We start from the raw sequence: 26,873 nt of genomic DNA on the forward strand, positions 1-26,873 counted from the left end.
GTTCGTAACAAGCTGTGTCGTTAAGGTGGCGATAAGCTTCCTCCATGTATTCGGCTTTGCTCCAAAGAACCACATTACCACCTTTATCAGATTGATTAATGATGATGGTGTTGTCAGATTGTAATTTCATCATTAAATCATTGTAAGCTTTGGTCTTGGGGTTGATGTGATTCTTACTTCTACTAACTTGAGTGTGCAATTTTTTTAAACCATCGGTTAGTAGATCTGCATAGGTGTCTATGGCATCCTTGGGCATAGACGGAATAAATGTCGAGGGTGGTTTGAAGCCACTTGGTTCACTTTGGTTAATTTCGAGGTTTCCCTCCTCAGCCACTTCCTGAGTGCATGGAGTTGATGTCAACTCGTTACGCAAACCATGCATCGATTTTAAAAGGGGGACATCTCTGACTTGCAGGCCGCTTCTGTCTGCATTGAGTGTAGTTGGCCCGGCTTTTTTGGGCTGAGTTAAACCCCTTTTGATGGCATAGTATTTACGTAACTTTAATTTTCTGATAAACTTGAAAACATCTACACGAGTGTTCCCATAGTTAAAATTGCTTTCAGGACAAAATGATAATCCTAACGCCAACAGTTGTTTTTCCGCTTGGTCAAGTTGCACATTGGTCAGATTTATAATGGTTTTTTCAATTGCTATTGCTTGTTCACCACGTTTTTCTTCCTTTGTGGCCTCCCTTTGCTTTTTGGCGCATTTGCGGCGTTCTCTACGCCTTGCGTTTCTGCGCCGTTTGGTTTCGCGTTTCTCGAGCGTAGAGTACCTTTTCTTTGAATCCTCACGAACTCCATCTCCTCGTCCAGGGTGAGCTGCCCCAAATCCCCTTCCTCTGAACCCTGGGCTCCTCCATCAGATTCCTCACTGCTTGGAACCAGGCTCTCTGATGAAATTGAGGCAGCAAGATTCCCTGTTTCTGACGTACTTGCTTGGACTTGAGGAGGTACAGGTGCAGGTTTGGTCAATTTAGCTCCTGTGGCTCTCTGTTTGCGTAGTTGATCGTACTTTCTCGCAAACGTATAAATTTGTCCGAGTTTGTAGTCCTGTTCGTCTCTGGCAAACTTATACACTTTCCTTTGCTTGATGGTGCTTTCATGCTTACTTAATCTGTCTTTTATGTCTTTACGCGTTTGGTCGATTAGGGCAATGTCCTTTGAAAACGTATCCTTGGATAATTCTTCATTGATCCTCGTTATTTCCGTCAGGTCCTTGTTCCTATCGATTTTAGCATACTTTACTAACAAGCATAGAAGCCTCATGGATGCCTCCAGGTTACTCTCTGCCCAATCCTTCAGTAATAATGGATTAGGGTTTTCAAAGCTGGGCACCAGCATAATTCTTAGGCCCCGGGGGACCCGATTCACTTCTCGATATTTTTCTAGTGAGCGGATCTCCCACCATTTCATGAGTTCGCTTCTCATGTGTTTCTCCAGCTCACGCAGCAGTTTTTTCACATCGCTGTCTTTAACCACTGTAGCGCTTTTACTCATGTTGCCACCCTGTTTCACTGTGGGCAGATTCTGAAACAGCTGCTCAAACGCCTCCTCCCATTCCCGCTCCTCTGACATGGTTGCTCCTCAGTAGATATGCACGTACGATATATGGAAAAGAGAGAGACTGCGCATGAACCGGGCGTCTCCTTACCGCTGGCTGCTTGGACACTTCTTAAACCTGCTACCGGGTTTCACATCCGAGGATCAACAGTAGATCTGGACTTCCGTACCAAACGGCTCCGACTTCCGACGGCTCCCTCGGCACACAAAAGTCCCGTCACTGGATTCAACGATACCGTGAATTGCTCCGAGATGCAGGGGGCTGGTATGATTTGCTTCCCAGCAACACAATCCAGATGGTCAGTCTTTTACCAGCCTGCTTCGTTTCAAGAAGGGTCTGCGTGTACAGGAGCCGACCTCGTCCTGTGTAATACGAATTCCAACCGGAAGGTTAGTGCAACGCCTTTTGCACCAAACCCAGTGCGCAGACACAGCTGAATAAATCCAAGCCAGACTTACTTCGGATATTCTTCCTTTATTTCATGAAGTGCAGAGGTGCAACACACTGCCAAACAGACGCGTTTCGGGCGTGAACGCCCTTGCTCACTGTCAGCGGGTTAACGGTACAACATCCTGTTAAATACATCACTTAATTGCAACAACACGCCAAAAAGTTCCTCAAACAATTCAGTGCAATCAAAATAGGACTATGGCAGGGACCCATTCTCAAAACACACACATATTGATTCCGCCATTTTGGAGTGGTGTGTGATTGAGTTGAAACAAGCCATGGTTTAGATCTTAACAAATTAGAGGTCTCGGTGTCAAAGATGGAATCAAGGGTTGATGATTATGACAACGGCACATTTGATGAAAGAATAGTCAAATGTAAAGTGCAAATGCATAGATATCTTCAAAGTGCAAATATTGACATGTGCAAATACGCAAGGATTTATAACTGTGCAAATACGCAACATACTTCCTGTACAAATACATTAATAGTCAAATGAAGATATTTCATATATATACACGAATTAAAATCTATTCTTTACACTTATTCTCTTGTGCCTCAATTCGTAGTTTGTCATAAATATACATATACACATATATATATATATATATATATATATATATAAATGTACACCTAGACCTACATACCTCAAATAAAGGAGTGAAGCCTCCTGGAATTCTATTTGGAATTTTAAAGTTGCTATATGTAACTTAGCAATCGTATTTTACACTCCATCTGGTTGGCAACCATGTCTGCCACAGACAAGGACAGAAACTTCCACCAATGATAGAGAATTATATGGACATTCAATATATATATATATTTATATTAAGATAAACACACAAACAAACTTTATTGAATGTCCATATACTTCTTTATCATTGGTGGAAGTTTCTGTCCTTGTCTGTGGCAGACATGGTTGCCAACCAGATGGAGTGTAAAATGCGATTGCTACGTTACATATAGCAACTTTAAAATTGTAAAATTCCAGGAGGTTTCACTCCTTTATTGGAGGTATGTAGGTCTAGGTGTACATCGCCACTCAGAAATGGTAATAGCAAAAAAAAATGTGCAGCATTACACTTAGGTTTAGGTAGTAAATATATGTGTGTGCATTTACCGGTGTAAATTAGGTCCATTTTGTTTTTACTATACACTTTGTTATTCTTTAGATATAATTGAACAACAGTCAGAAAACAGTACAATTACACTTTTTACACAGCATCTACCTGCCTCAGTCCTGCCCACCACACACTAGCCCTAACAGCCAGAAAACATCTAGAGAATACATGTAGCCAATGTCTCTTCCCAGTTACATAACTCCAGTGTAAGAGACATGTCCTGACCACTGTCTCAGGGCAGTATGTGTATGTGTGCCCCCCCTCCCCCCCAGCCCCACCTTCTCAAGTATTCCCATAGTGCCGATATCCATTGTCTCAGCCACTCTGCGTGATACCTTAGCAACCACTTTCGGGCTACAGGCCCCAAATGTTCTCAAATTTCCGTGGCCAGTAAGTACCTTTATTCACCTTTCTCTCCATCTGCCTGAATCTCTTCAACCAGGTCTCTCAATCCTGCACGCTAGGTGTGATTCCACTGCCCCCTCTCTGGTCTATATCTCTTTTAGCCACCATGCACCCGATATTCACTAGGATCTTTTCATATATGGACGCATTCGTAGACTCCCAAACCCCCCATAGTGCATGCTTGGGCTGCAGTTCAACTCTTCTGCCAATTGCTCCCCCCCAGTGAGGCTGCAACTTTCCCCCAAAAAGGGCACACCCTGGGCAACTCCACAGAGTGTGCCTTCCATCCCTCAATTTGGGAGGCACTGTGCGTCTCACACCTTTCCCATTTTATACAGCAAGGCTCTCGTATTGTATGTTCTATGCAGGATTTTCAGCTGAATCAACCAATACGATGGATTCCGAGGGTAAGCCCATAGCTGAATTCCAATCTTCCACATGCAGTTGCCCAAATTATTGATCTCACTGTTCCTGAAGCCTTCCCAGCATCCCATGCGTGTTCAGCATGAGCATCCTGTATGTCAATGAAATTGCCTTCAAAACGGACACACCCATCCAGTAACCTAAATTCCAACAGGGACTCCTCGTGGGTCTCTTTCTCCCTGGATATGCGCCCCTGCGGTGCGTCTCAATGTTCTGTACTATAGCCATTGCACGTTGAGCATCTGATATTCCTTCCACAAGTGCTCAAGTGAGACTATCCCATTTGCATCCCATACCTCAGCCAGCGTGGGGACACCAAACGTCATCCTACCTCTGGAAACCGTGCAGGTTTTCAATAAGCCCCAGTCTAGTTACATTTCCAGGCCCATATTGTTGAAGAAGTGTTCCGGGGACCCCGAACGCAGCAGGGAGTTGTTCTTATGTTCATGACAATCAATTAAGATCATAGCAACCAGAACTTATACTTAAAGCAATAAATGTGTGTGAAAAATAAATTTCATAACAGAATTTTAAGGCGAATTTCAATGTTCGTTTTATTTAGGCTTGGCATGATAATAAGGGGTTCATACACTTACTGCTCTCTGCTGTGTCTGTCCTCAAGAAGTATGTTCTTTTGTCTTCATGCCAGTTATTTCTTTCTTTCAGATGCTCCGTAAGATCCAAATAAGCTTCATCAAGACTCATTGGCAAAAAATTCGGGTCATAATCGGCTAACACCTCTCTCACCTTAAAAGACATACAGAACAAGTATAAAAAAAAACAGCAGCAACTCTGAATAGAAAGTACAACACCTATTGCACACCTCACTAAGGAAAGTACTTGGCAAACCTGGGGGACTAAAAGGAATAATGGTAAACTCCATGACTCACACAGGTGTCTAAAGGAAACGTATGGCAGACAAGGGGGCCGAGGACATGATACCTGAACAAATACACTTTACCTTGTGTCTACCAATAGCAAGAGCTGGTCAGCTGCGAATGGTTAGACAAAAAGCAATAACTCAAAGGGACAATTTCAGAGAACGAAGAATCCTTGCCTAAGAGATGCACTTGACTGCAGTCCCCCAGCTACTGCTTCACAAGTTTTTTTCATGTAGAATCCCTTCCTGGCAAGTGCACTTAACAATCATTGGATATGCCTTTCAAGGTTTTGTGGGGTTGGCATAAACAGCACATGTATAGGCCGTCTATTGAGGGAGTAAACTAATACTGAAATCTTTATTGTTCACTAATGGGCACAAATCATCATAACAGCTCCAGTAACAGCCCCCAATGGACGGTGCTGAGGCATCATTTTTCATGTCTCTCGCAGGCAGTGCGGTAACTATCATCTCTAGAGACAATATTTGTCATTAGACAGCCTATATTCAATAACCTGTCTTTCAGCCGGCAAAAACACGGGTGTAAAAAGGTTTCTGCAGATCTCTAGTGATCTTAATTAAAAAAAAATCTTAAAATGGACAATCAACTTCATCTCTGCTAGAGACTATTTAAGGTGATGCAGAAAACAGCGATTTGTTTTACTTTTTTTTCCATAAATGCAAAATGCTTGGCTCGGCATTAACTTTTCATACACTTCCTCGCCCCTTTCCTTACATGAGTAGATACATCCATTCATCTATCAACCATAATTTCCTTAAGCTGTTTTCAATTTTTTTACTGATAGCAAGGGAAGTCTATAAGCCCTCTCCCTCCTGATATGTCTTCCTGTTTCCTTTATGTGCATTTGTCATACTTTAGAGCTGTTGAAAGGTTAATAGGGCATAAGAACAATCTCAGTGTGAGGGGGTGGGGGGGGGCAGGAGGCCTACCAGGCACTTTTGAACCCCATCCTGCCCCCAAGTCCCCTGCTCCCTAAACAAACAAAAGCTGGGTGAGGCGTGCTCCGATGTCCTGGGGTGCTTTGGCACCCTTTAACGTTCGTCGGCACTTCAAAGCCTCCTAAAACGAACAGTAAACCCATTTACAGTGGTTTCAGCTCGTTTTCCCTGCCACGGTCGGCTCCTCACTAGGAGACCGTGTGATGGGTAACGATATAGTGTGTCACACAGTGGTGCTGTGTGAGTTGGCAGGTATGCTAGGGCAACTTTCATGTTTTTCTGAGTATCACAGAGGAGAGGGTGCAGAAGCCCTTCGCATCGAAACCTACTTTCTAGAGACAGGGATTCAATCCATGATCGAGCAGGTAAGTGTTATTTTCACTTCCTCCCCTACAGTTGTCGTGCATGGGGCCTGCAGCGATTTGGATCTAGTGATCGAGCAGGTATGTGTTATTTCTTCTCTTACTTTTTTTCAGTCGGAGTGCAGGGGTGGGAAGTGTCTCTTGTCTGTAAGTGATGCTAGTGACCTACATATAGCAAACTTTCATTATTTAGCTTGATGGTGCAATGGCCTGTTTATACAGCATTACTTTATTAGATTGTGCTGTAGCAGCAGTGTGCATGCGCTGCTCGCACTGAGAGGCAGGCAGTAGTAGAAGTATGGGAGACAAAGCTGCTCTCACTCTCCGCCCATATTTTTCATTGGCTTCTGTCTTTGTTCTTCGTAAATTCTGTCTCCTCATTGAGATGAGGCTTGTTAGTCCTGCCTTACTATGGCCATGTCGCCATTTGTACCCTCCAATGGCTCTTGGCTCCTTTACTTCGAGTGTTACACTGTACGTGTTATTTAGAGCACTATTTTTCCCCCGCCCACACTCCCTTGGCCTTGCCTTCTCCACCCTCCCCATGCCCGCATTCCCGCTGTCCGTGCCTTCTTGCCACCCTCCCGTTGGCTATGCCTTCTTCCCCGCTGCACCGCACTCCTGTTGTCAGTGCCTTCTCGCAGCCCCGCCGCACTCCCGCTGTCCATGCCTTCTCGCCCCCTGCCCCCACTCCAGTTTGCAATGCAATAGGTCTCGCGCAAATGTGAGTGCTATTGCATTACAAATGCTTGTTTTACCACTGTCCTCACCATCTTATTGTTTAAGAGGAAAGCTTCATCGGCAAGAATGAATGAATGAAAGTTTATTTCTATAGCACCTAAACTACCTGGAGGCCTCGTAGCACTGGGTGAGATGAAGAACAAAGTAGGGTTAGTCCGCAGTGCTAGGCGAGCGTTCCACACAGATGGGTTTTTAAATGTTTACGAAAGAACAAAAGATTGTTGTTCCCTCGCAGGGTCTGGGGAAGGGAATTCCAGATTTTTGCAGCAGTGAATGAGAAGGATCGTCGGCCCCATCTTACCTTCCTAATTTTCTTGGTGGCAGCCAAGTGTAGCGAGCTAGAGCGTAAGGTTCTATGGGGGAGCCTCCACGCTCACAATGGGGAGCACCCGGGCTAGTACGAGACACACAGAGGTAGAGAGGAATCCCCTCCCGACCCAGGGGCTCTGATGCTATTTCCGCCGCAGCAAATGGGGCCTCAGTGGTGGGGTCGCTGCCTCTTCATGGGTGCCGCCATTTTGGAATGCCCTGCGTCGCATGTGTGCAGTCGTTTACTACTGATGACCGAGTACCTCAGGTAATACTATATTACATTTAACTAACAACTTCGCTCCTTCCGTATACTTCACTCTATAGGAGTAGTGAGAACTAACAGGCAGGAAGTAGTAGGTTTGGCACTTGGATATTGTTTCACGCAAGTACCTATGTAAGCTCAATGCCTAGTCAGAACTACTGCTTTATTAAGTATAATAGGTCATTTATTTAGGGGTAGGAAAGCAGGACAGGTCAAATAACGTACTACAGAAAAAAGCAGAAGATCTCAGCGCATTCATGGACCGATGTACCACCAAAACACAAAAAGCAATCATGTCATAAAGTGCTACAATGCAAGTAAAACTGTGCCACCGGCCAGTGTTCTCGTATGACGGAACCTTCAGTTTTACTGTTACCTCTGTTTCCAAACCCAATCAATGTGGTTGAGGTGATATAGAGAATAGACTGTGGTCATGTTAGAAATGATATGCATCTCATTTGTCCTTTCTCTGCAATCCAGGTAGCATGGCTCAACAAGTCAGTCGGTTTTAATCTAGGTGTCTGAGAATCCAGATAAAATAGCTCCAAGCCGGTTCATACATTCTGTTCAAAATGAAAACTCAGCAAAGTCTGTGATGATGTGGTGATCGCTCCAGATAATGGTCTGTATTCATTTGACTTGTGGCATTAAGGGTATGGCCAGCAACATGCTTGGCCCCAATGAAAAGTTGGTCATACTTGAGCACTGCATTGTTATTTGGCATGGCTATTTTCCGATGGAGATTTGTTTCTCAAACCAGATATTGCAATATATTAGTATGTATCGGTGTGGTGGTCTGTTGTGAAAACTAATATGGGGTTCGGGCTATTGCTTTGTCTGGAGGTGGTGGATAGGTTAAAAAGTAATGAGGTGGTGAAAGTTAGGAGGAGTGAGCAGCATGTAAGTAAGGATTTACCGTTTGATATTGAGTAATCTTTGATCATGGAAGACACTATGTGGAGCACTTCCTGCTGCCAACTCCTAGGATCACCGTCTCTACCAATGCACCTCTATTTTGACCAATCCCCCTAATTGGTCTACACGTCTATGCCAGATCACCTCTATCCCCACCTGCAGCGCCACCTTCCACCACTTGATGATATCACACCACAGTGCTATACCAGTGCTTATCTTTGCGACATTCGGTCTTATGCAACTAATACAAGTGCATACAATCAGCAGCCTGTCACTCCATGTGTACTGTTCTTGCGACTGCAGGTGACATGATGGCTGAGCTCATCTCCTTGATGATTTTCTAGGTGCTGAGCTAATACAGTGGGCTTCCTTTCCAGCTGTGCTACGTTATTTGCTGAGAAATGAGCATGCTGTACAAATTTCAACAGAAAAAGATACACAACACTAGTTCTTTGTTTTATTAAGGTGCGGAGGGCATATTCGTACCAAGTGCATTACGTTTTGGCCATTTACATCATGAATGAAACTAATTTTGAAGGTATAATTTATAGGAGTTTGTGTGCCATGGAAGGCAGCACACCACATCATTAAACACACGATTACACAACTAATCCATTCCAACCAACATAATTCCACAATACACCACATACATACACTCCATAATACATAAGTACAAACATTGCCATTTACAATTACAATAGCTATAACAAATACAAGACCTATTGCAATAGTATAAAACATAGCCATTTACAATGCCAATAGCTCCAACTCCAACAAGTTCAAGTTCAAGAATTTATATAGCGCACTACTCACCCAGAGGGTCTCAAGGCGCTTGGGGAAGGGGTTCATTATTTATCGAATAGCCAGGTTTTAAGTTCTTTTCTGAAGGAGATGTGGTTCTGTGTAAGGCGGAGGTGAGTGGGGAGTGAGTTCCAGGTCTTGGCCGCCAAGTGGGAGAAGGATCTTCCTCCCATGGTGGATCTTTGGATACGCGGAACTGCGGCGAGGCCTTGATTGGAGGATCTTAGTTGGCGGGTGGGTGTGTAGAAGGATAGTCGAGTGTTGGGGCATTCGGGCCCAAGTTTGTAGAGGGTCTTGTGTGCGTGGGTGAGGAGACGGAATGTTATTCTCTTGTTGACGGGAAGCCAGTGGAGGTCTTTCAGGTGGCCGGTAATGTGATCTTGGCGAGGGATGTCCAAAATGAGTCTCGCTGATGCATTTTGGATGCGTTGGAGTTTTTTCTGTAATTTGGCTGTAATTCCAGCGTAGAGGGTGTTTCCGTAGTCTAGTCGACTCGTAACCAGTGCGTGGGTGACAGTCTTTCTTGTCTTGGCGGGGATCCAATGGAAGATTTTTTTGAGCATGCGAAGTACGTTGAAGCAGGAGGATGAGACGGCGTTGACTTGTTTGGTCATCGAGAGTGAGGAGTCTAGGATGAAGCCAAGGTTACGTGCGTGGTCTGTGGGTATGGGTGCTGAGCCCAGATCCGAAGGCCACCATGAGTCGCCCCAGGCAGAGGGGGATGAACCTAGGATGAGCACTTCCGTTTTGTCTGAGTTAAGTTTAAGGCGGCTGTTTTTCATCCATACGGCTACTTCTTTCATGCCTTCGTGAAGATTGGTTTTGGCGGTGGTAGGGTCTTTGGTGAGGGAGAGGATCAGCTGGGTGTCGTCAGCGTAGGAGATGAGGTTGTGTTGACGCGCGATGGAAGCGAGTGGACTCATGTAAACGTGGAAGAGGGTGGGACTGAGTGATGATCCTTGTGGTACACCGCAAATGACTTCGGTGGCCTCTGATTTGAATGGGGGAAGTCGGACTCTCTGAATTCTCCCAGCAAGGAACGAGATGATCCAGTCCAAGGCTTTTCCTTTTATGCCGATGTTGCTGAGGCGTTGTATGAGTGTGCTGTGACAGACAGTGTCGAAGGCGGCGGAGAGGTCGAGTAGAATGAGGGCCACTGTTTCTCCATTGTCCAGTAGTGTTCAGATGTCGTCTGTTGCTGCGATGAGGGCGGTTTCGGTGCTGTGTTTGGCTCGAAAGCCGGACTGTGAGGGATCGAGGGAGTTGTTGGATTCGAGGAAGGAGGCGAGTTGGCTATTGACGGCTTTCTCAATGACTTTGGCCGGGAATGGGAGGAGGGATATGGGGCGGTAGTTTTTAAGTTCAGAGGGGTCTGCTGTGGGTTTCTTCAGGAGGGCACTGACTTCGGCATGTTTCCAGCTTTCTGGGAAGAAAGCAGAGATGAAGGAGCAGTTGATGACATCACGGAGATGGGGTTCAATGATGGAGTCTGCTTTGTTGAAGATGTGGTGGGGACACGGGTCGGTTGGCGAGCCAGAGTGGATGGAATTCATTAGGCGGATGGTGTCTTCAGTGGTGATTGGGTTCCAGGCGCTGAGGTTGTTAGAGGGCGGTTTAGGTTCGGAGGGGGGTGGAGAGGATTGTTCGTTGAAACTGTTTTTGAAGCTGTTGTGTATGTTGGCAATTTTGTTGTAGAAGAAGGAGGATAACGAATCGCAGAGGTCTTGGGAGGGAGTGATGTCGTTTGAGGCTGCAGCGGGGTTGCTGAATTCTTTGACGATGTTGAATAGTTCCTTGCTGTTATGGGCGTTGTTGTCGAGTCGATTCTTGAATGCTAATTTCTTGGTGGATCGAATCAGCTGGTGGTGTTTGCGGGTGGCTGCCTTGAAGGTGGACATGTTGTCGGTGGTTGGGTTTTTTCTCCATGTTTTCTCGAGAGTAAGGCATAGCTTTTTGGATTTCTTAAGGTCATTGTTGAACCAGGAGGCCTTTTTATTGTCTTGTTTGGTGTGATGGTTTTTCAAGGGTGCTAATTCGTCAGCGCTAAGAGTGATCCATTGTTTGAATTTGATAGCAGCTTGGTTTGGGTCCGATGAGAGGGCGGGTGGGTTTTGGTTGAGCGATGTGAGGAGTTGGTCGGTGGTGATTTTGTTCCATTTTATTCGGGGGATAGGTTGTGGGTCGAGGTGGTTTTGTAGCTGAAGTGAACACAACTGTGGTCCGTCCAGTGGAGAGCTGTGGTGCGATCGAAGGAGATGTGTTTGCTGGAGGTGAAGATTGGGTCGAGCGTATGTCCGGCTACATGGATGGGGGTGTCAACAAGTTGTTTGAGGCCGAGATTGGCCAGGTTGTCAAGAAGGGTGATGGTGTTGCTGTCGTTTTTCTTTTCCAGGTGGAAGTTGAGGTCTCCTAATAGAATGTAGTTCTCGGAGGCGAGGGCATGTGGACTGATGAAGTCAGTGATGTCTTTGCTGAATTGTTTACGGGTTCCTGGAGGCCTGTAGAGGAGGGTGCCTCTGAGTGTGGACCTAGGGTCGTGTGGATCTGGAAGTGGAGGTGTTCGGCAGTTGTAAGGTTATCGTCGGAGCTGGTCGTGATTTTGATGGTGTTCTTATGGACGATGGCGATGCCTCCTACTGTTTGGACAGTGCGGTCTTTTCGGATGATCTTGTAATTGTCCGGGATGGCTATGGCGATGTCGGGTGTTGATGATGCGTTCATCCATGTTTCAGTAAGGAAGGCGACGTCCGGTGATGTAGTGTTGAGTAAATCCCAGAGTTCGGTGGCGTGTCTGTGGACCGAGCGGGTGTTCAGTAGGATGCACTTCAGGTGATTAGAGTCGGAGCTGTGTTTGGGGTTAGTGGATGTGGTATGGGTCTTGATGCTGGTAAATTTGCAGGAGTGGCAGGCGAAGGGACCGTGGGTACGTCCCGGGGCAGCTTCGTAGCATTGAGGTGTGCGTCCGGGGTTAAGGGCTAGGAGGGTGGCGGCGTCATACGTTATGCGGGAGGAGTGCGGTTTGTGGGGTCCAGGGGGTCTGGCGCTGGCGTGGTCCAGGCGTAGACGGGCTTACCTTTGGCGCACCTTCGGCGCACATGGGGCGCGACCGCTGCGCGTGAACGCTGCACACGGAGGCATCTGTCATATGTAGGTGTTGGGGGGGAGGGGGGAGGCAGGGTCAACTGGGAGGCGGGCGCGGGGTGGAGCTACGGCCTAGGAAGCACAACAAACAACAAAATGGCTGCAAGTAATGGAAAACGAAACTGGGCGAGCCTGGGGGGTAAACAGAGGCACAATCGGGCTAAAAATTCTAGTACTCTTCTAACAACAATGCGCAGCCTTAACAGCACAATACAGAGATGTTAAAAGCGCACAATGCACAAATTCCAAAACGATATGTCAAAAACGAGCAATGCAGGCAGCGGCAGTAATGCGGGGGAGAGGTCGCGCTGTGGATTCAGCTGGAAGGCGCTACGATACCGCGGGACAGCTATCAGGCGCTCTTTTGTCACAAAGCCACCAAGCCTTGGGAGCGTGGGGGGGAGCGACCTCTTCCAAACAGGAGAAGGACCGTACGAGACCGATGCGAAAACGAGAGGTACCGAAGAACTGAAGGAGGTTCCTGTGCCTGGAGGCCAACGTTTCGGTGCATCGCCCAGCCACACTCAACGAGGAGGAGTGTGGCTCAGCCAGGTGCGTCACCGCGTGGCGGGCTGGTTGGGGAGGCGGGGAGAGGCTGTAGTTGACTGCCATGAGTAAAACGCTGAATGCTTTGTAAATCTTTGTAAATATCGTCTCACTGGCTTAAACCCCTCCCCACGTTACACGCACTTCCCTCACTTACACCACCCTGTTGTTGTGTATATAGGATTTGTATATACACTCATGCACTGGTGTTCCCTCACTACCCCGGTTCCTTTAGTGGGAATAACAAACGGAAAGAAAAGAAAGTAACAGTGGTATTTTTCTTTCCTCTCTCGCATGTCCCGGGGAGGAGAGCCTCACGGAGGCTATTCAACCAGAGACCTTTCACCCGTCGCCAGAAGACCGCCTGAGGACTTAGTAACAACGGACCCCGCGTTCTTGGCCCGGGAGAGACTTACTTTGAGAAAGAAAAAACACTTGGTAAAATAAAACCTTATATCCCAAGACCTGGTCTCCGTGCGGTTCCATCCACCCCGCCAGAGGGGCTGGTAAATAACACAAAGAAGTGACAGGCAAGCTTGAAATGGTAGAAGCCACGGCGACATTAGATAAAGGGTGGAGTATAAAAGTACAATTCTTAGCAAACTTGTATTACATTTTGAAAAGCATGTTGGGTATTTGTGAATGGGGAAAGGTGAGAAAATCTGTGTAAGGGTAATTTAGCAGTGTGAATCAGCGACGTACGATTGTTTCACAGCAAATATACAGTAAATGGTTGTTAACACTGGTTATTTAGGAAAGCAACATAATTGCAAAATAAAAGATTATCTGGAAGATAAGGTTCACTAACCATATCCTGTCTTTAGAAATATATTTGTCACCAGGGCACAAGTCCTAAAAACAGAAGTGGGTGGACTAACCTAGTTATTCCGTATGCAAGTGACATCATGACGCCGGACATCACAGGAAGTTCCATCATCAGAAGTGACATCAGATCTTAAGCCCTCACATATGTGTTTAACATGTCTATCATGAGTACATCGGAGCACATTTCGAGTTTACAGGAAAACCCTCCTGATTTAGGCAGAAGATTCACACTTTTGTAAGCTACACATAAAATAATGTTGCCTTTTGTCAGCGTAAACTTCCTCTACCCATAATGCTTTACAAGAAAAAAAACAGAGACATCTAAATGATTTCAACGCCTTCTCAAGGGCAGTAAGCACTAGATAAATGCTATTTATTTTGTGTAAATACTTGGAAAGACCAACACATCCCAAATTCTTACCGTACCTGCATATCTTGTAAACAGGGACTGGACAATGTGAAAAGCTGCCTCTCTTTGGTATGTGTAAAGCGCTAACAAGGTGTGAGCCTTTGTTTCCCCTCTGCTGCGTTTGCATCAGGCGTGAGGCTCCCGACTACTGCCAGCCTTGAGACTCCAACAAAAGGAGGCCTGATGACCCCTCACATTCTGCCATTGTAATGGGCCCTGCAAACAAATGATAGACAGAATGCTGGAAAAATCATAAATTCACCACCAGTCATGAGATCTGGGTTAAATCCATTATTCTTTTGCTCAATATGCCACCCAGGTTTAGACCCACCCATATGTGAATCAGTCTTGACCCTGTGCCTCATGGGAACAGTCCATACCGAACTGCCAAGCCAAGTCCTCCCTGGACCGGAAACAAGCATCCTGGGACCAGTTTCTGGGTATTACCCGTCATCAGCCAGGCTAGCTTGAATCCAGTGGCACAGTGAGCAAGGGACCCACATCTGGGCATACCCATCCCACTTGGGCGCAGGGTCAAGACTGATTTGCATATGGCTGGGTCCAAACTGGAATGCATGGTGAGCAAAAAAACGATGGATTTAGGCCCGGATCTCTGTACTGGGGTGAATGTAGGACATTGTTCTGCATTTCTGTCCATCAATAGTTTTTTTGTGCATTTGTTTCTAAGTGGGACGGGTATGCTCAGACGTGAGTCCTGTGCTCTCCATGCCACTGTAATCAAACTATCCTGGCTGAAGAGGGCTGAAACCTCGAAACTGGTCTTAGGATGCTTGTTTCCAGTCCAGGGAGGACCTGGCCTGGCAGTTCGGGCTGGACTATTCCCTTTGGGCGCTGGTTCAAGACTGATTTGCATATGGCTGGTTCCAAACTGAAATGGCATGGTGAGCAAAAACCGATTCTGCCTCTCCGTAATGTGCATTGTGGAATAGAGCTTTCATATACATGAGTTAGTTGCATCTACGTTAACGTGCATTGAGGAATAGAGCTTTCTTATACATGAGTTAGTCCTTCTGTCTTCCCAGAGGGTCACCTGAAATCGGCATCCCAGGGTGGAAACTGGAACTGGCCTTAAAAGAAGGAGCAGTTTATGCTGGCTGTAAAAAACAACACCTGAAACTCAGCAGGCTCTGTGATTCTGGGGCAGGAGCATCTGACTCGCCGCTCAATTTGTCGATTTCATCTCACCTTCCGAGGCGGAGTTTAGTGGCGGTACCAGGAGGCCTGCCAGAGATGGGAGTGGGCAGCGCTGAGAATTGAACACATTGGTTTTGCCGTAAACTGGCTTCACGGTCCGGCTATAAACAGTCCTCACATAAGGAGCATCATCAAGGTGTGCTCAGGACGCAGTCCCACGCTCCGGCTCAACGCCTGCTCGCTCATGTCCCTGCAGTCTGCCTGCCTTTCACGTGTGATTGCAGACAAATACCAAAAGGCCAATGCCAAATGTACACTATAAACTCTGGAAAGGTTTACCATACAACCATATCCTAAAAAAAGAATAAAAAACCAAACGTGATAGAAAAAAACAGATGCCGAGCACTGCTTTGGAATGCATAATGGTAATGCATGCCATGAAGACTGAACCCAATAAAGCCTAGTTGGTCAGGCCAATTAGCTGGGCTTTTTGTCAGTTCAACTTGCAAGCCAGCACAGTATGAAGATTTTGACATAAAAGATACGCAGAGAGATGAGTCCATTCAGCGTGATTCTTTGGTGGCTTAGAGTTTATGTATATTAGAGCCTTCTGCAAAGTGAAAGACCTTGTGTCCAAGATGGAGTTCTTGAGGTCAACATGATTCAACAGAGCTTTTTGAAGAGGAAAGACCTTTTGGCAAGTACATTTAAATATCTGTTGATGGTGGATATGGGTTTTTTGGCATGTTTAGTCAACAGACAGAGGAGACATCTGCTTGGCTAATCCTGAGGCCTTAAGAAACCTTCAAAGACACTACCAAGAACTTCCTAAGCTGGAGAGGGTTGGACCAAAGTAGATTGCCTACATTGTCCTGCACACAAATTTCTTTTGGTGTCCTGTCTCACAACATGTCAACAATAGAATTCATGATCATAGAGAAAAGCTTGAAAGCCAACAGGCACTCGCCTCATCTTCATCCAAATTGTTCTTTGATTGTCTTTGATTGATTGACTAACCCGGTCTTATCAAGATTCGGAGCCTCCACTTGCAGTCTCAGTACCATTATCTTTGTCAATAAGGTCTAGGACAAGCAGCTTTTGTGTCTGTCTTCAGGATTATCACTTTATCAGTAAGCGTGGTGTGCAGGTATTCCCTTTCCCAATACACTCGTGAGGTTGCAGGATATATATGATATGTCCTTGATCAGAGCTTTGAAGGGATATGAGGGAATTGCCTTTAAATGCCTTCCACTCCATTTCCTGGGAAATGCATATGATAGTGTTTCCTTAAGATCCACTATGATTGTCAGATTTATTAAGAGCAATATATCATCCACTCGCCATGATCGTGGCCTATGATTGGAAAGCTTGTCATATAGAATCATATAATTAAGACATATCAAGTAAATATGGTCTAATGATGAGGTTTGGAATCTTTGTACTTAAGCCACATTTCCCCACGAACAAATGTTCATCCCATGCTGTTATTTATTGACGAAAAACTTCAAATGATCCTGGGAGAGTTGCACTCATTCCAGTGGGGATGGCCCATGTCAATGGTGGTGTCCCAACGTTTTCCTCAAGCTTTTAAGCCATTGGTGCACTTTTATTGATGCCTCTCTTTCCTCTGTTCTGTCTCACATATTTGCCACATGGTTAAAACCTTGGGAAGCCTCAAGGAGCACAAGTGTGTGACTATTGTCACCACTGACCAGAACAATTGTGCTGGATTGTGATGCACATTGTTAAGAGTGCAGCTCACATTCTCTTAAGCAGAATGTATTCGCTTCACTAGATGCCGGGCACTCACTAAATAGATGGTCAAATGTGGTTAGGGTTTCTGTAGGCACCCAATATGCTGTATCTCACCACTTAGTGGAAATATTATCAAAGTATTTAGGGCCAGATTGTATCCGTGAAAAAAAAGAAGGAAGCCCGTTGGGGTCTGCCGGTCAAGAACAACAAGGTTCCTTCCAGAGTAGTTCTGTACCTCAAACGATATGCAAGACCTTGCTGCAATGGTAACTACAAAGGTAACCGCAGCCCACAAGACAGTGACTCTCTGTTCTGCCATCACATTGTAGCTGCTCCTGAGAGAAGACAACTGGGTTCTGAGGCCATTGGCTTGCTCCCAGTTCAGTTCAGTAATGTGCTTGGAACTTTCAATATTCATGACCACACTAAGGCACTGGCGCTCTGTAATTCTTGAGGGCTTGACTGCCATGTGGAGAGGTCAGTGTATACATACCACTAAATTAAGAATCATAACCTGGGGGCATACACGGACATACTTTTCATATCCCTATTTTTCCACTTGTAATTGCAACAGCGTGTGTCATCTAGGCATCAAAGTTTATGATGGAGCTGTTACAAAATAACAATACATTCCCTGTTCTCCTGCTCATCTAGCAGAGCCAGACACTCTCCAGGTTTGGGGGCAGAGGCTCACTCTTTGTAAACTGACCTTCAAATTTCGTTCGTATCTTGGCACATTTACTGTGCTTTCAAAGACAGAGGTGCAAATGTCAGGCTCCGTCTTCAGAGGGAGCTTGGTGTTTACTCTTCTTTCACTGACTTCAAAGTAAGAGGATTTATTTGACAATCTGGGGTGTGAAAGGAAAGGCTTTTTCTAGAACACAATACAATTGAAATGCCTGTAAAGGAACTTTGCAAATATTTTAGAATATATCAGAATTAGGAGAACACAAATGAAGAACTTTTTTGGAATTCAGAAGTGTGCTGAGAAGAAATATTTTAATACAATAAAAACAAATCAATACACTAGGCGATGCCATTTCCACACATTAGTGTTTGTCTGCTATACAGTTTTATCAGTAAAACTGTATGTCTGTGCAAATGTAATGGTCATTTTAATTGAAAGTGTGTTGTCGGTAATGGCAGTGCATAATCACACAAAGCGCACACTACGTCACTACACCCTATGATACTCTACTCTATGCCACTCTACTCCACTCCACTAGATGGCAAAATACACTGCAAAACTCCACTACCCTCTACAACACTACACTTGATGCCACTTAATTCCACTCTACGATAGTCCATGCTAGGCAACCCCACTCTACGACACTTTACTCTACTCTATGCTAAGAAACTCCACTCCATTTTACTGCACTTCACTCTAAAACACTTTACATCATTCTACGTCACTCCACTCCTTTATATGTCACTCTATGCCACTCACCTCTACAGCACGCTATGCCACTCTACGACACTCCATGCCACTTTATGTCTCTCCAGTCTAATCTATGCCACTCTATTTTAAAACACTTTACTGCACTCTACAACACTTTTCTTTATCCCACTCCACGCTAATCTACAGCCCTCCATATCTCTCCCCTCCACTCTCCATGCCACAGCAGTATATATCACTCTATTTCACGTTACAATACTCTATGCTACACCGCTCTACAATACTCTACTCTGTGCCACTCCACTCTACTCCATCCCACGCCACTCTATGACACTCTGATTCACTCTACGCAACTCCCTCTATGCCAATCCTCTTTACGAGACTCTATTCCATTCAACCCAATGACACTCTCTCCACTCTATCCCCCTCCACTCTTCACAACACTCTACTCTACACCGCAACACTTCATTCTCCTCTGCACATTTTATCGACAATTCTGTCCACTCCACAAACCCTCCAATCCATTCTAAGCTACTCCATGACACTCTGCTCTATGCCACCATGTCCTCCATACGACTAACTCTTAGTCACGCTGAACAGAAGCCACGCTGGTGTACAACATGCCTAAAATACAATGGCAAAGCCAATAGGTCTTGAAAAGGGGCGTCCTACTGGCTTTGCCAATGCTTGATATAACACTCTTTCTTCAAGAAACAGCTTTTCGTTCTTCTAATCATGTGTCTTCTCAATAAAGGGGCTACACACCCCAGTTCTATACTGCTGTAGCCCATGAGATGGTTTAATTCTTCATTGTATTAACTTTACTATCATAATGACATCTAAATTGTTGGCTTATGGCTTTTTTGTTTAGGAGATGTAAATGTAAATGTAAAGGAATTTATATAGTGCAAATCACCAACAGGTTTCTAAGCGCTTGCTTAGGGAACCCGTCCTGGTATTCCCCTGTGAGATATCCCCGGCAGGGTATCCGCAAGGTGAAAGCCAGGCATCCCTCCGCGAGGGGGCGTTGTGGAGATTAAGCAAGCTATTGCCCAGAGTCGCAGAGTGTGAACCCGTGAATCGAGTAGGCACCTGAGCGAGAATTGTCGAGTCCATGGACATTTTAGGACTCAAGACCCCGCCGAGCCGGGAATTGAACCCTGGTCCCGGCTGACCTCTGCTTACAGGTCTGCCTCCTCTAACCAGTGAGCCACACTTCTCCAATATGTGTCAAGTTTATCTTCATGGCAGGCTAAGGCTATTCATTAATCTCCCTCGCAAGTTAATCTGTTTTACTTTGCTGTCTTGGTAATATATAGTTGGACTTGGGGCCTTTTTCTTCACAAAGTAAATTTGTGCACGCAAACAAATGTTCTTAAGCTGTACCGACAACGCTAGTCAATTGTTAAAAGTATCTACCATGCAATAATTATGCCTATTAAATTACCATACAAATTCCATCTCCTGACGCTTTTCTATAGCACTCCTCGGCATGTACAGCTTTTTCTTCTAATGTGGTCTGTTCAATAAAGTGGTTCAATATTGTTGAAGGCCTAAAGGTTGTTTCATTATGGTATGGTATAACTGGGATGTTCGACATGGTTCAGATCTAGAAGAACATATCCCACGATGCAACAAAACAATGATGCAGATAAAATGTAAGACAATGAGGTTGCTGGAGAAACCTACACTATAAACTTCAAGTTTTGAAAGGACGACTGCACAAACTTTAAAGTAAGAATTTATTATTTGCGTAGATAATACAAGGGGTGTTTCATTCTATTCTTAAAGGGTAAACAAAGTATAGAACTAATGCTACTTACTTGTTTACTCACATCTCGATACTTATCAAAGTTTAAAGGAACTATGGTAAGACCTGGGCAAAGTTTCTTGGCAATAAATCCAGGCATTGCAGCACGCACCCCAAACCTCCTTGCAAGATAATTTGAAGTAGACTATAAAAATAAAAATAAATACCATTTAATTAATCCAGAAACACTTTCAACAAAGCTCTGCAGCAATTGGGCTGGTAAACATGGAATAGAAGCATGAAATAAGGTCTTGTTACAACTGACCTCACATTTACGAAGTTGAAAGACAAGTTCCACTATTCCTGTATATAAGTACATACTTTACAAATCTAGATACTGTTTTTGACATGACAGTCTGCATATACTTGTAATACATTATTGACAGTTTACGGCATGACTGTCAATAATGCACTTACACTTAACATACCATTAATCCACAATCATGTTATGACTAATAGTGTCACTAGTCTTTCTGCGAGAGGTTCATCTACAGTGACCACCACCTACAATGTTTTATTTCATTCATCAACTTCATTGCATTCAGACATATCAAACTATTATCTGCAAAACAAATTTGGAAACAAAAGCTTCTTCTACTACAAATGTAGGTTTAAATAATTCCTTTGCATCTGCAACAAAGGATGTACCACGGCAAAGTTTGGCTGACAGAAGTCCAATATTCTATATAATTTTGCCAACACGTTTATGTGGAAGGGCATGGTCCACAATGCACAGATGTATAGTTATCTGCTATTTATCACCACCCGTACTCTACAGGGTTATTGGAGACTGTTAGCAGCTGTGGCTTTGGTAGATGAAAGGGGCAGCCTACCAAAAGGTTAACAAAATGACCCTACTCTTCCAAGGTCCGAAAAAGAGATGGATGGACTAGGATGAGTGTCACCTGATATTCCCACAGCTGATCATATTGCTCTATCTGATGTTTTATAAGAGGTGCCCACATGGAGCTTGCTGTGGGGTACCACCATTAGCTAGGATGTCTGGAATACCAAAAGCCTGCGGAACCTCCCGGCTGTCACTCTCACAGGCTGATGGCCATTACCCTAACTAGGGAGGGCAGGACTTTACCAGAATCACCCTAGGAACTGAATCCATTTGAAGGGAATCAAAAGGAATGCGTGGTAGTTCACCGAGCACACAAGCTTGTGTTAGGTCTCTAGTGTTTGTGTGGCAAAGAAATACCAGGGTAACACTGGAATGAGGCACTCACCTCAATATGAGTAACAGAGGACCTTCTTTTGGCAAAGAAAAAATGCCACTGGTGCCAGGACCTTTGTAAAGGCCTGATGGGCTACAGTATGTCCTTTACAGGCAGTACTGGTTTGCCATTGAGAAAAGAGGTCATCCTTGCTTTCTCTCCTGATGATACATGTAAGTTGGTGTCCTAAAAGTTAACTGAGCTCATCTAGTGGTTGCCCTAGGTAATCTGCTCATACGTCAGTCAAAGAAAGCATTTTGAGATTCTGCAGGGCGATAAACAGGTTTAGATCCAAAAGGTTTATGTAGGGGTGGAGCCTCCTCGCTTTCTCTTTCGACGACTTAGTGGCAGCAGTATACTGGTCCCCATTCTGTGGCCTTCACTTGCTCAATCTTATTGAAATTGAGAAACATTTCTCCCTTTTCTTGACGTTCTTGGGATGCCAACTGGGAAAGAGGAAGCCAGGAGGAGGTTGTTGGTGTTCATGCTTGCTGTGGAACACAGCTGTTCTTAGTCACTTAGAGAATTAAAAGACTAGAAGGCATTCACTGGTTGCAAAAGAAGAAGTGATCTGAAGAGTATCAGTCTTAAACTGGAGGAGAAACTCATTCATAAATGAAATGGACAGTTCTTCTCATCAAATTGCAGAACAATGTCTTCCTCCTCAGATTTTTGGTCCACGCACTTGAGTTCATAGCGGCCATGTTCAAGAGTTCTCAAGACCTCAAAAATTTCTGCTGTGATGGTCACTTGCTTCTCCAGAGGAGCCAGAGATGTCTCCAGACTCCTCTTTTTCTATTCATCCCATTTTTAACCAAATTAGAAACACTCCTATAATCCAACGGCCAAATGTTGAGATCAAAAAAGTCCACTATTCAGCATATTCCCAAATTCTATCAAATAACTTGAGAACTTGCATGTCTGGCCTAACGACTTCTGTTGCAAAAGGGTAGTAAAAGTCAGTCATGTCTAGTAAACAGGTTTGTAATCCTTTGTGGAGGATGAAAGTAAGCCAAAGAAGAGGGACAGTAAAAAATCTAGAGTTCTCCAGCTATGGTAAAATCCTCTGTTTCAAGTTCAAAGAGTCAACCTAAGCAAGATCAGCTATGCAAGCCAATGTAAGGAAGAAGTCCAACGATACATTAATAGAGATGCCTTAGGATGGCTAACGCTAGATTGCATACCAAAACCAAGAGGCAGAGATGGCTGGCATGGATCGGGGTGGCGAGGCACCTGAGGCAAGACGTGGAGGCGGAGAGGGGAGAAAAAGAAAATACCACTTACCTCCTTGCCGCGTCTCTCCTCCTCGTCCCTTCGCTCGCTGGAACAGGAAGCACCCACCTTCTCATAGCCAATCACAACACTGCAATGCAGCAGTAGGCGGCCGGCCAAACATTCATGCGCACTTTACAGAGTGCCATTACTCCTTCCCTGCTCCTTGAGCAGAGCAGCCCCACCCTGCCCCGCCAAGCTGCTGTAGCAGGGAAACATAAAATGATAATACATTTGAGCTGTTATCATTTTATTTTTCCTTTATTTCCACTGCCTAAAAGCAGTGGGGCGAAGCTCCTACGCCTTAGCAGACGAATCATCAGTGCCAAGAGGTTATAGCTTGAAATAATAAGAAGCAGAAAAGAGGTAATAATTTGGGACCCTTAAACCACTCTCGGATATTGCAATTTTTTTCAAGTTGTCATTCCTTAAAATAAATATCTTCAAATGATATAAACTCTGTGGGTGTTGTAAAAGAAAAAATATGATTAAGGTGCTCTTCCATTGAGACTTCATAAGGATGTGGTTTTAGATGCAGACAGGGGTCTCCAATTACATTGGACACTATTTGATGGCTCTCAAGAGATGGAAAGTATTAACTCTGCGACAAAGCCATTTCTTTGCCTTCTTTGCCATCATACAGGTCTACAATTAATCAGATATCTTTTGCACCAGAGTTAGAAGCCCAATGGCCACCTGCAAATAAATGTGAGACATACAGCGAAGTAATAATCATAGATAGCTTGTCAGAGAGTAAGATTTTGCCCCATCCTTATGACCTACCTTGAGTGAGAATCGTTTTAATTATTTGGCAAATAATGATGAGTCTTGGAGTGATACAACAATATTAAATGGGATAGATTATGGAAACGGGTCTTACATAACCTTCAGTGCTTAATTTGTAAACCACTAAGTGGCGGTGCTCTTGATGGGAGGCCACTTGAGCTTGCACCACACATTGCCTCTGTCAGCTGGCAATGACAGTACAAATACAGCTACTAGCCATCACACATAGCTGCTGTTGTGCTAATACCGAAATTAACCAGACAGTGCTGCCTATTGGCAAACTTTCATCAGGCCCAGTGCTGGCAATTAATTCCGGTGCTGAGCACCGGAAACCACCGGCTCAAATTAAGCACTGTACAGTGTTCTCCTGGAATATCCATGGTCTCTTAATAATTTTAGAGTTCAATGTCCTTTTAAACATTTTCAACTAAAATTCAATTATTTGTCTACGGGAGAAATGGTTGTGCGAGGAAGGTCTTAAGATAAAGTTTTTTTTTCCAGTCACAAAAAAGGGTAACCTCTATTCCCAGAGGTCAAGACTGCAAAGACTTATTTACCGTAACAACAATGGATTTCAGCATTTTGCCAACCAGGAGTAACCTGATTGCATTTACCCTTGTTAAAATATGTATAAATGAGGGCATGGCCAGAGAGGCCAAGATGGTGTTCACAGTTAGAAACTGCTCATGACCTCCTTGAACCCATCATCTGCCCACCGAATTGGCTGCCTACCCTGGCGAAAACTGGCTGCCTCGCCTTTGCTGACCAAGACACACTGACTACTTCTCTTGCCCCCCGTGGTGGACCCTGATGCCTCGCCGCTGCAGCTGAGTGGGGAGTCGGCGCTGCATTGGTACAAAGATGCCTGAACTGGTAGGGAAGTGGTACTGAGGAGGGGCGGCGGTGGGAGTGTGACACCACATCCCTGACCCTGATCTGCTTTTCTAGGCTCCCCTTCTCGTTTTTTGCCCAGCTCCCCCTCCTCTTGCCTTCCTTTTTGGGACCTCCGTAGGGGAGGGGTTAGGGAGCTTGCCCCGTTGGGGAGGACTGGGTCATTCCAACGGTATCGCCGGCCAACCTGTGGAGAGGGCCCGGACTTTGAGGCTGGCTTTGCAGCCCTATTGGGTGACCTGTCCCTCCCAGAGAAGACCTGGCTGCCCGTACTGACTGAGGGTAGGCGTGCCAGTGGGGGCTTCAACCCATGCTGTGACACCCAGACCTGGCTCTGTTGTAGTCATGATGGGCAAGGACAAAGCCCCGCAGCTCCGCATAGGCCCAAACCAAGATGGACTGGTACAAAACTATGCTGGTGGGCGGTGGAGACTCGGCTTTCTCCTCCTCTGTGATAACTCCTCAAGTACTTGCACAGCCTGATCTTGCTACTATCGTCAAGGACATCCAAGACTTGAAATGCGCACTGGAGACTGAAGTGGATTTTTTGCTCCTCCTTAGGAATATTGCTGTCTATTTCACAGAGGCCGAGCACCGGGTGTTCTTGGAGGAGGATAGTCACGAAGACCCTAATTGCAGATATGTTGGGTTAAAGGGCTTACTAGAAGGCAGACAGCACAATTTCGTATATATACATATCCAATCATGCACCCTCTACCACACTGATCTCACTGACTTACTTGCTCTCTAATCTGTAGGAAGTACTATCCTTGGCGGGGACTTTAACGCTGCAACAGTTCCGGATTACCATATAAGCAAAGTAGGCGGCAGCCTATGGACCCCACGACAACGGATCAAAATACAACTGAGGTATTAGGAAGGTGCCCCTCCACATGGTTCTGGCACTGCGCTGGGCTCAACCAGGAGATGAAGGTGATTTCCCCGCAACCCAGGATATGCCTCATGTGCACAACAACTTGCCTAGACTGGACAGATTCCCTGGGGCTCTGCAACTTGTGGAGGGCTTGGCACCCCAACGATCACATGTACATGCATACCCCAGCAGCCTACAAAACAGAGTGTCGGATAGCTCTCTTCCTCTTACCTGCCATTGAGGTCTGCCATGTGACATGTTTAACTATCCTCCCACAGGGATCTCTGACCATGCTCCTCTGACCCTGACTGTAGCTACCACAGACCCAACCCCAGAGGCCCAAATGGTGCCTCAACACTTGGTACCTCACAGACCCCCACGGATACCTACTTGGAGTCCGAACTCAGTTCCTACTTTGAGACTAACCAAGGGTCGGTGGACTCAGCAGGCGTGTTCTGGGCGGCTAGTAAGCCTGTGATTTGAGGCCTCGTAAATGGGTTTATCAGAAGTTGGGAGAAAGAGAAACTAGCACAGGTTACAGCTCGCGAGACTCAGATTCGCACCCTCGATAATCTAGGCATAGGGTGAGGATCTAGGCGTCCCTCCCCCGAACACGCTCATCGAGTGGCAGCAGCCAGAGGCCAACTGCAACAGATTTCGCTGGAAGAGGCCAGACAATGCTGGATGGCTAGGACGAGGAGCATATATATGAGCACAGTGATAAATCCGGGAAATTTCTCTACTGGCTCGCAACCCGAGACACCGCTTCTAGAATAGTGCCCTATATTGTGGATGCAGAGGGCCAGCAACTGATCACACTCTTGACATTCTACTGGCATTTGCTACCTTTTACCGAGATTTGTACGTCTGCAGATCACAACCCCACTTCCCCCCTCGGGAGTTGGATTGCCTCTTGCTAGAAGACATTTAATGCCCTTTCCCCTCACCCTGGCCCGAGATTTGGACCAACCCATTGCGGCGGATGAGATCGTAACCACCCTGTCAGACTTGTCGGTGGGCAATATGCCCTGCCACAACGGTTTTCCAGTTAATACTATAGGACGTTATGCACTGAATTAACACCCTTCCTGGTTACACTTCATACCGAAGTTGCAGAGAAGGGGATTGTTCCCCTGAGACTTGACATATCCTCCATAGAGATCATCATTAAACTGGGCCATCCTTCATACTATTGCTCCTCTTATAGGCCCAACTCCTTAATTAACTCTGAGGTCAATCTGTTTGCCCAAATCTTAGCCAACTGTTTGCAGTTTGCCCTTTCTATACCTGCTCCGCTGTGACCAGTGCAGATTTATGCTAGGGCTAAGTACTCAGCACTACATCAGATGGGTTCAGGTGGCACTCTTGTGTATAACCTACTCCCCCCCTTCCTGTTGCACTGTTTCTAACAGATTTTCAGAAAGCCTTTGACACAGTGGACTGGTCCTTCCTGCATAATATCCTGGAATGTGCTGGGCTGGGGGCTTACCTACGTTGACTCATTAGGGTACACTAATGCCAAACCTTTGTGCGAGTTAGGTTAAAAGGTCCCTCTCTGCCCCACTCCCAATCCGTAGAGGCATGCACCAGCGTTGTC

The 26,873-nt window shown here is 45.5% G+C and overlaps 1 protein-coding gene across 3 annotated transcripts in view; it reads right to left on the reverse strand.

Moving 5' to 3' along the window:
• POLK (DNA polymerase kappa) overlaps positions 1 to 26,873 on the reverse strand; it is an 869,741-nt gene that overhangs the window by 306,377 nt on the left and 536,491 nt on the right. For all 3 annotated transcript variants that reach the window (XM_086960765.1, XM_086960763.1, XM_086960764.1), the window contains exons 6-7: positions 20,247 to 20,378; positions 4,560 to 4,710 (exon numbers count right to left, since the gene is read on the reverse strand). In XM_086960765.1, the coding sequence (XP_086816891.1) occupies positions 4,560 to 4,710; positions 20,247 to 20,378 (283 nt within the window). The remainder of the gene's footprint in view (positions 1 to 4,559; positions 4,711 to 20,246; positions 20,379 to 26,873) is intronic.

The sequence above is a fragment of the Lissotriton vulgaris genome, chromosome 3_1 (assembly GCF_964263255.1).
Source record: "Lissotriton vulgaris chromosome 3_1, aLisVul1.2, whole genome shotgun sequence".
In the NCBI taxonomy this organism is placed as follows: domain Eukaryota; kingdom Metazoa; phylum Chordata; class Amphibia; order Caudata; family Salamandridae; genus Lissotriton; species Lissotriton vulgaris.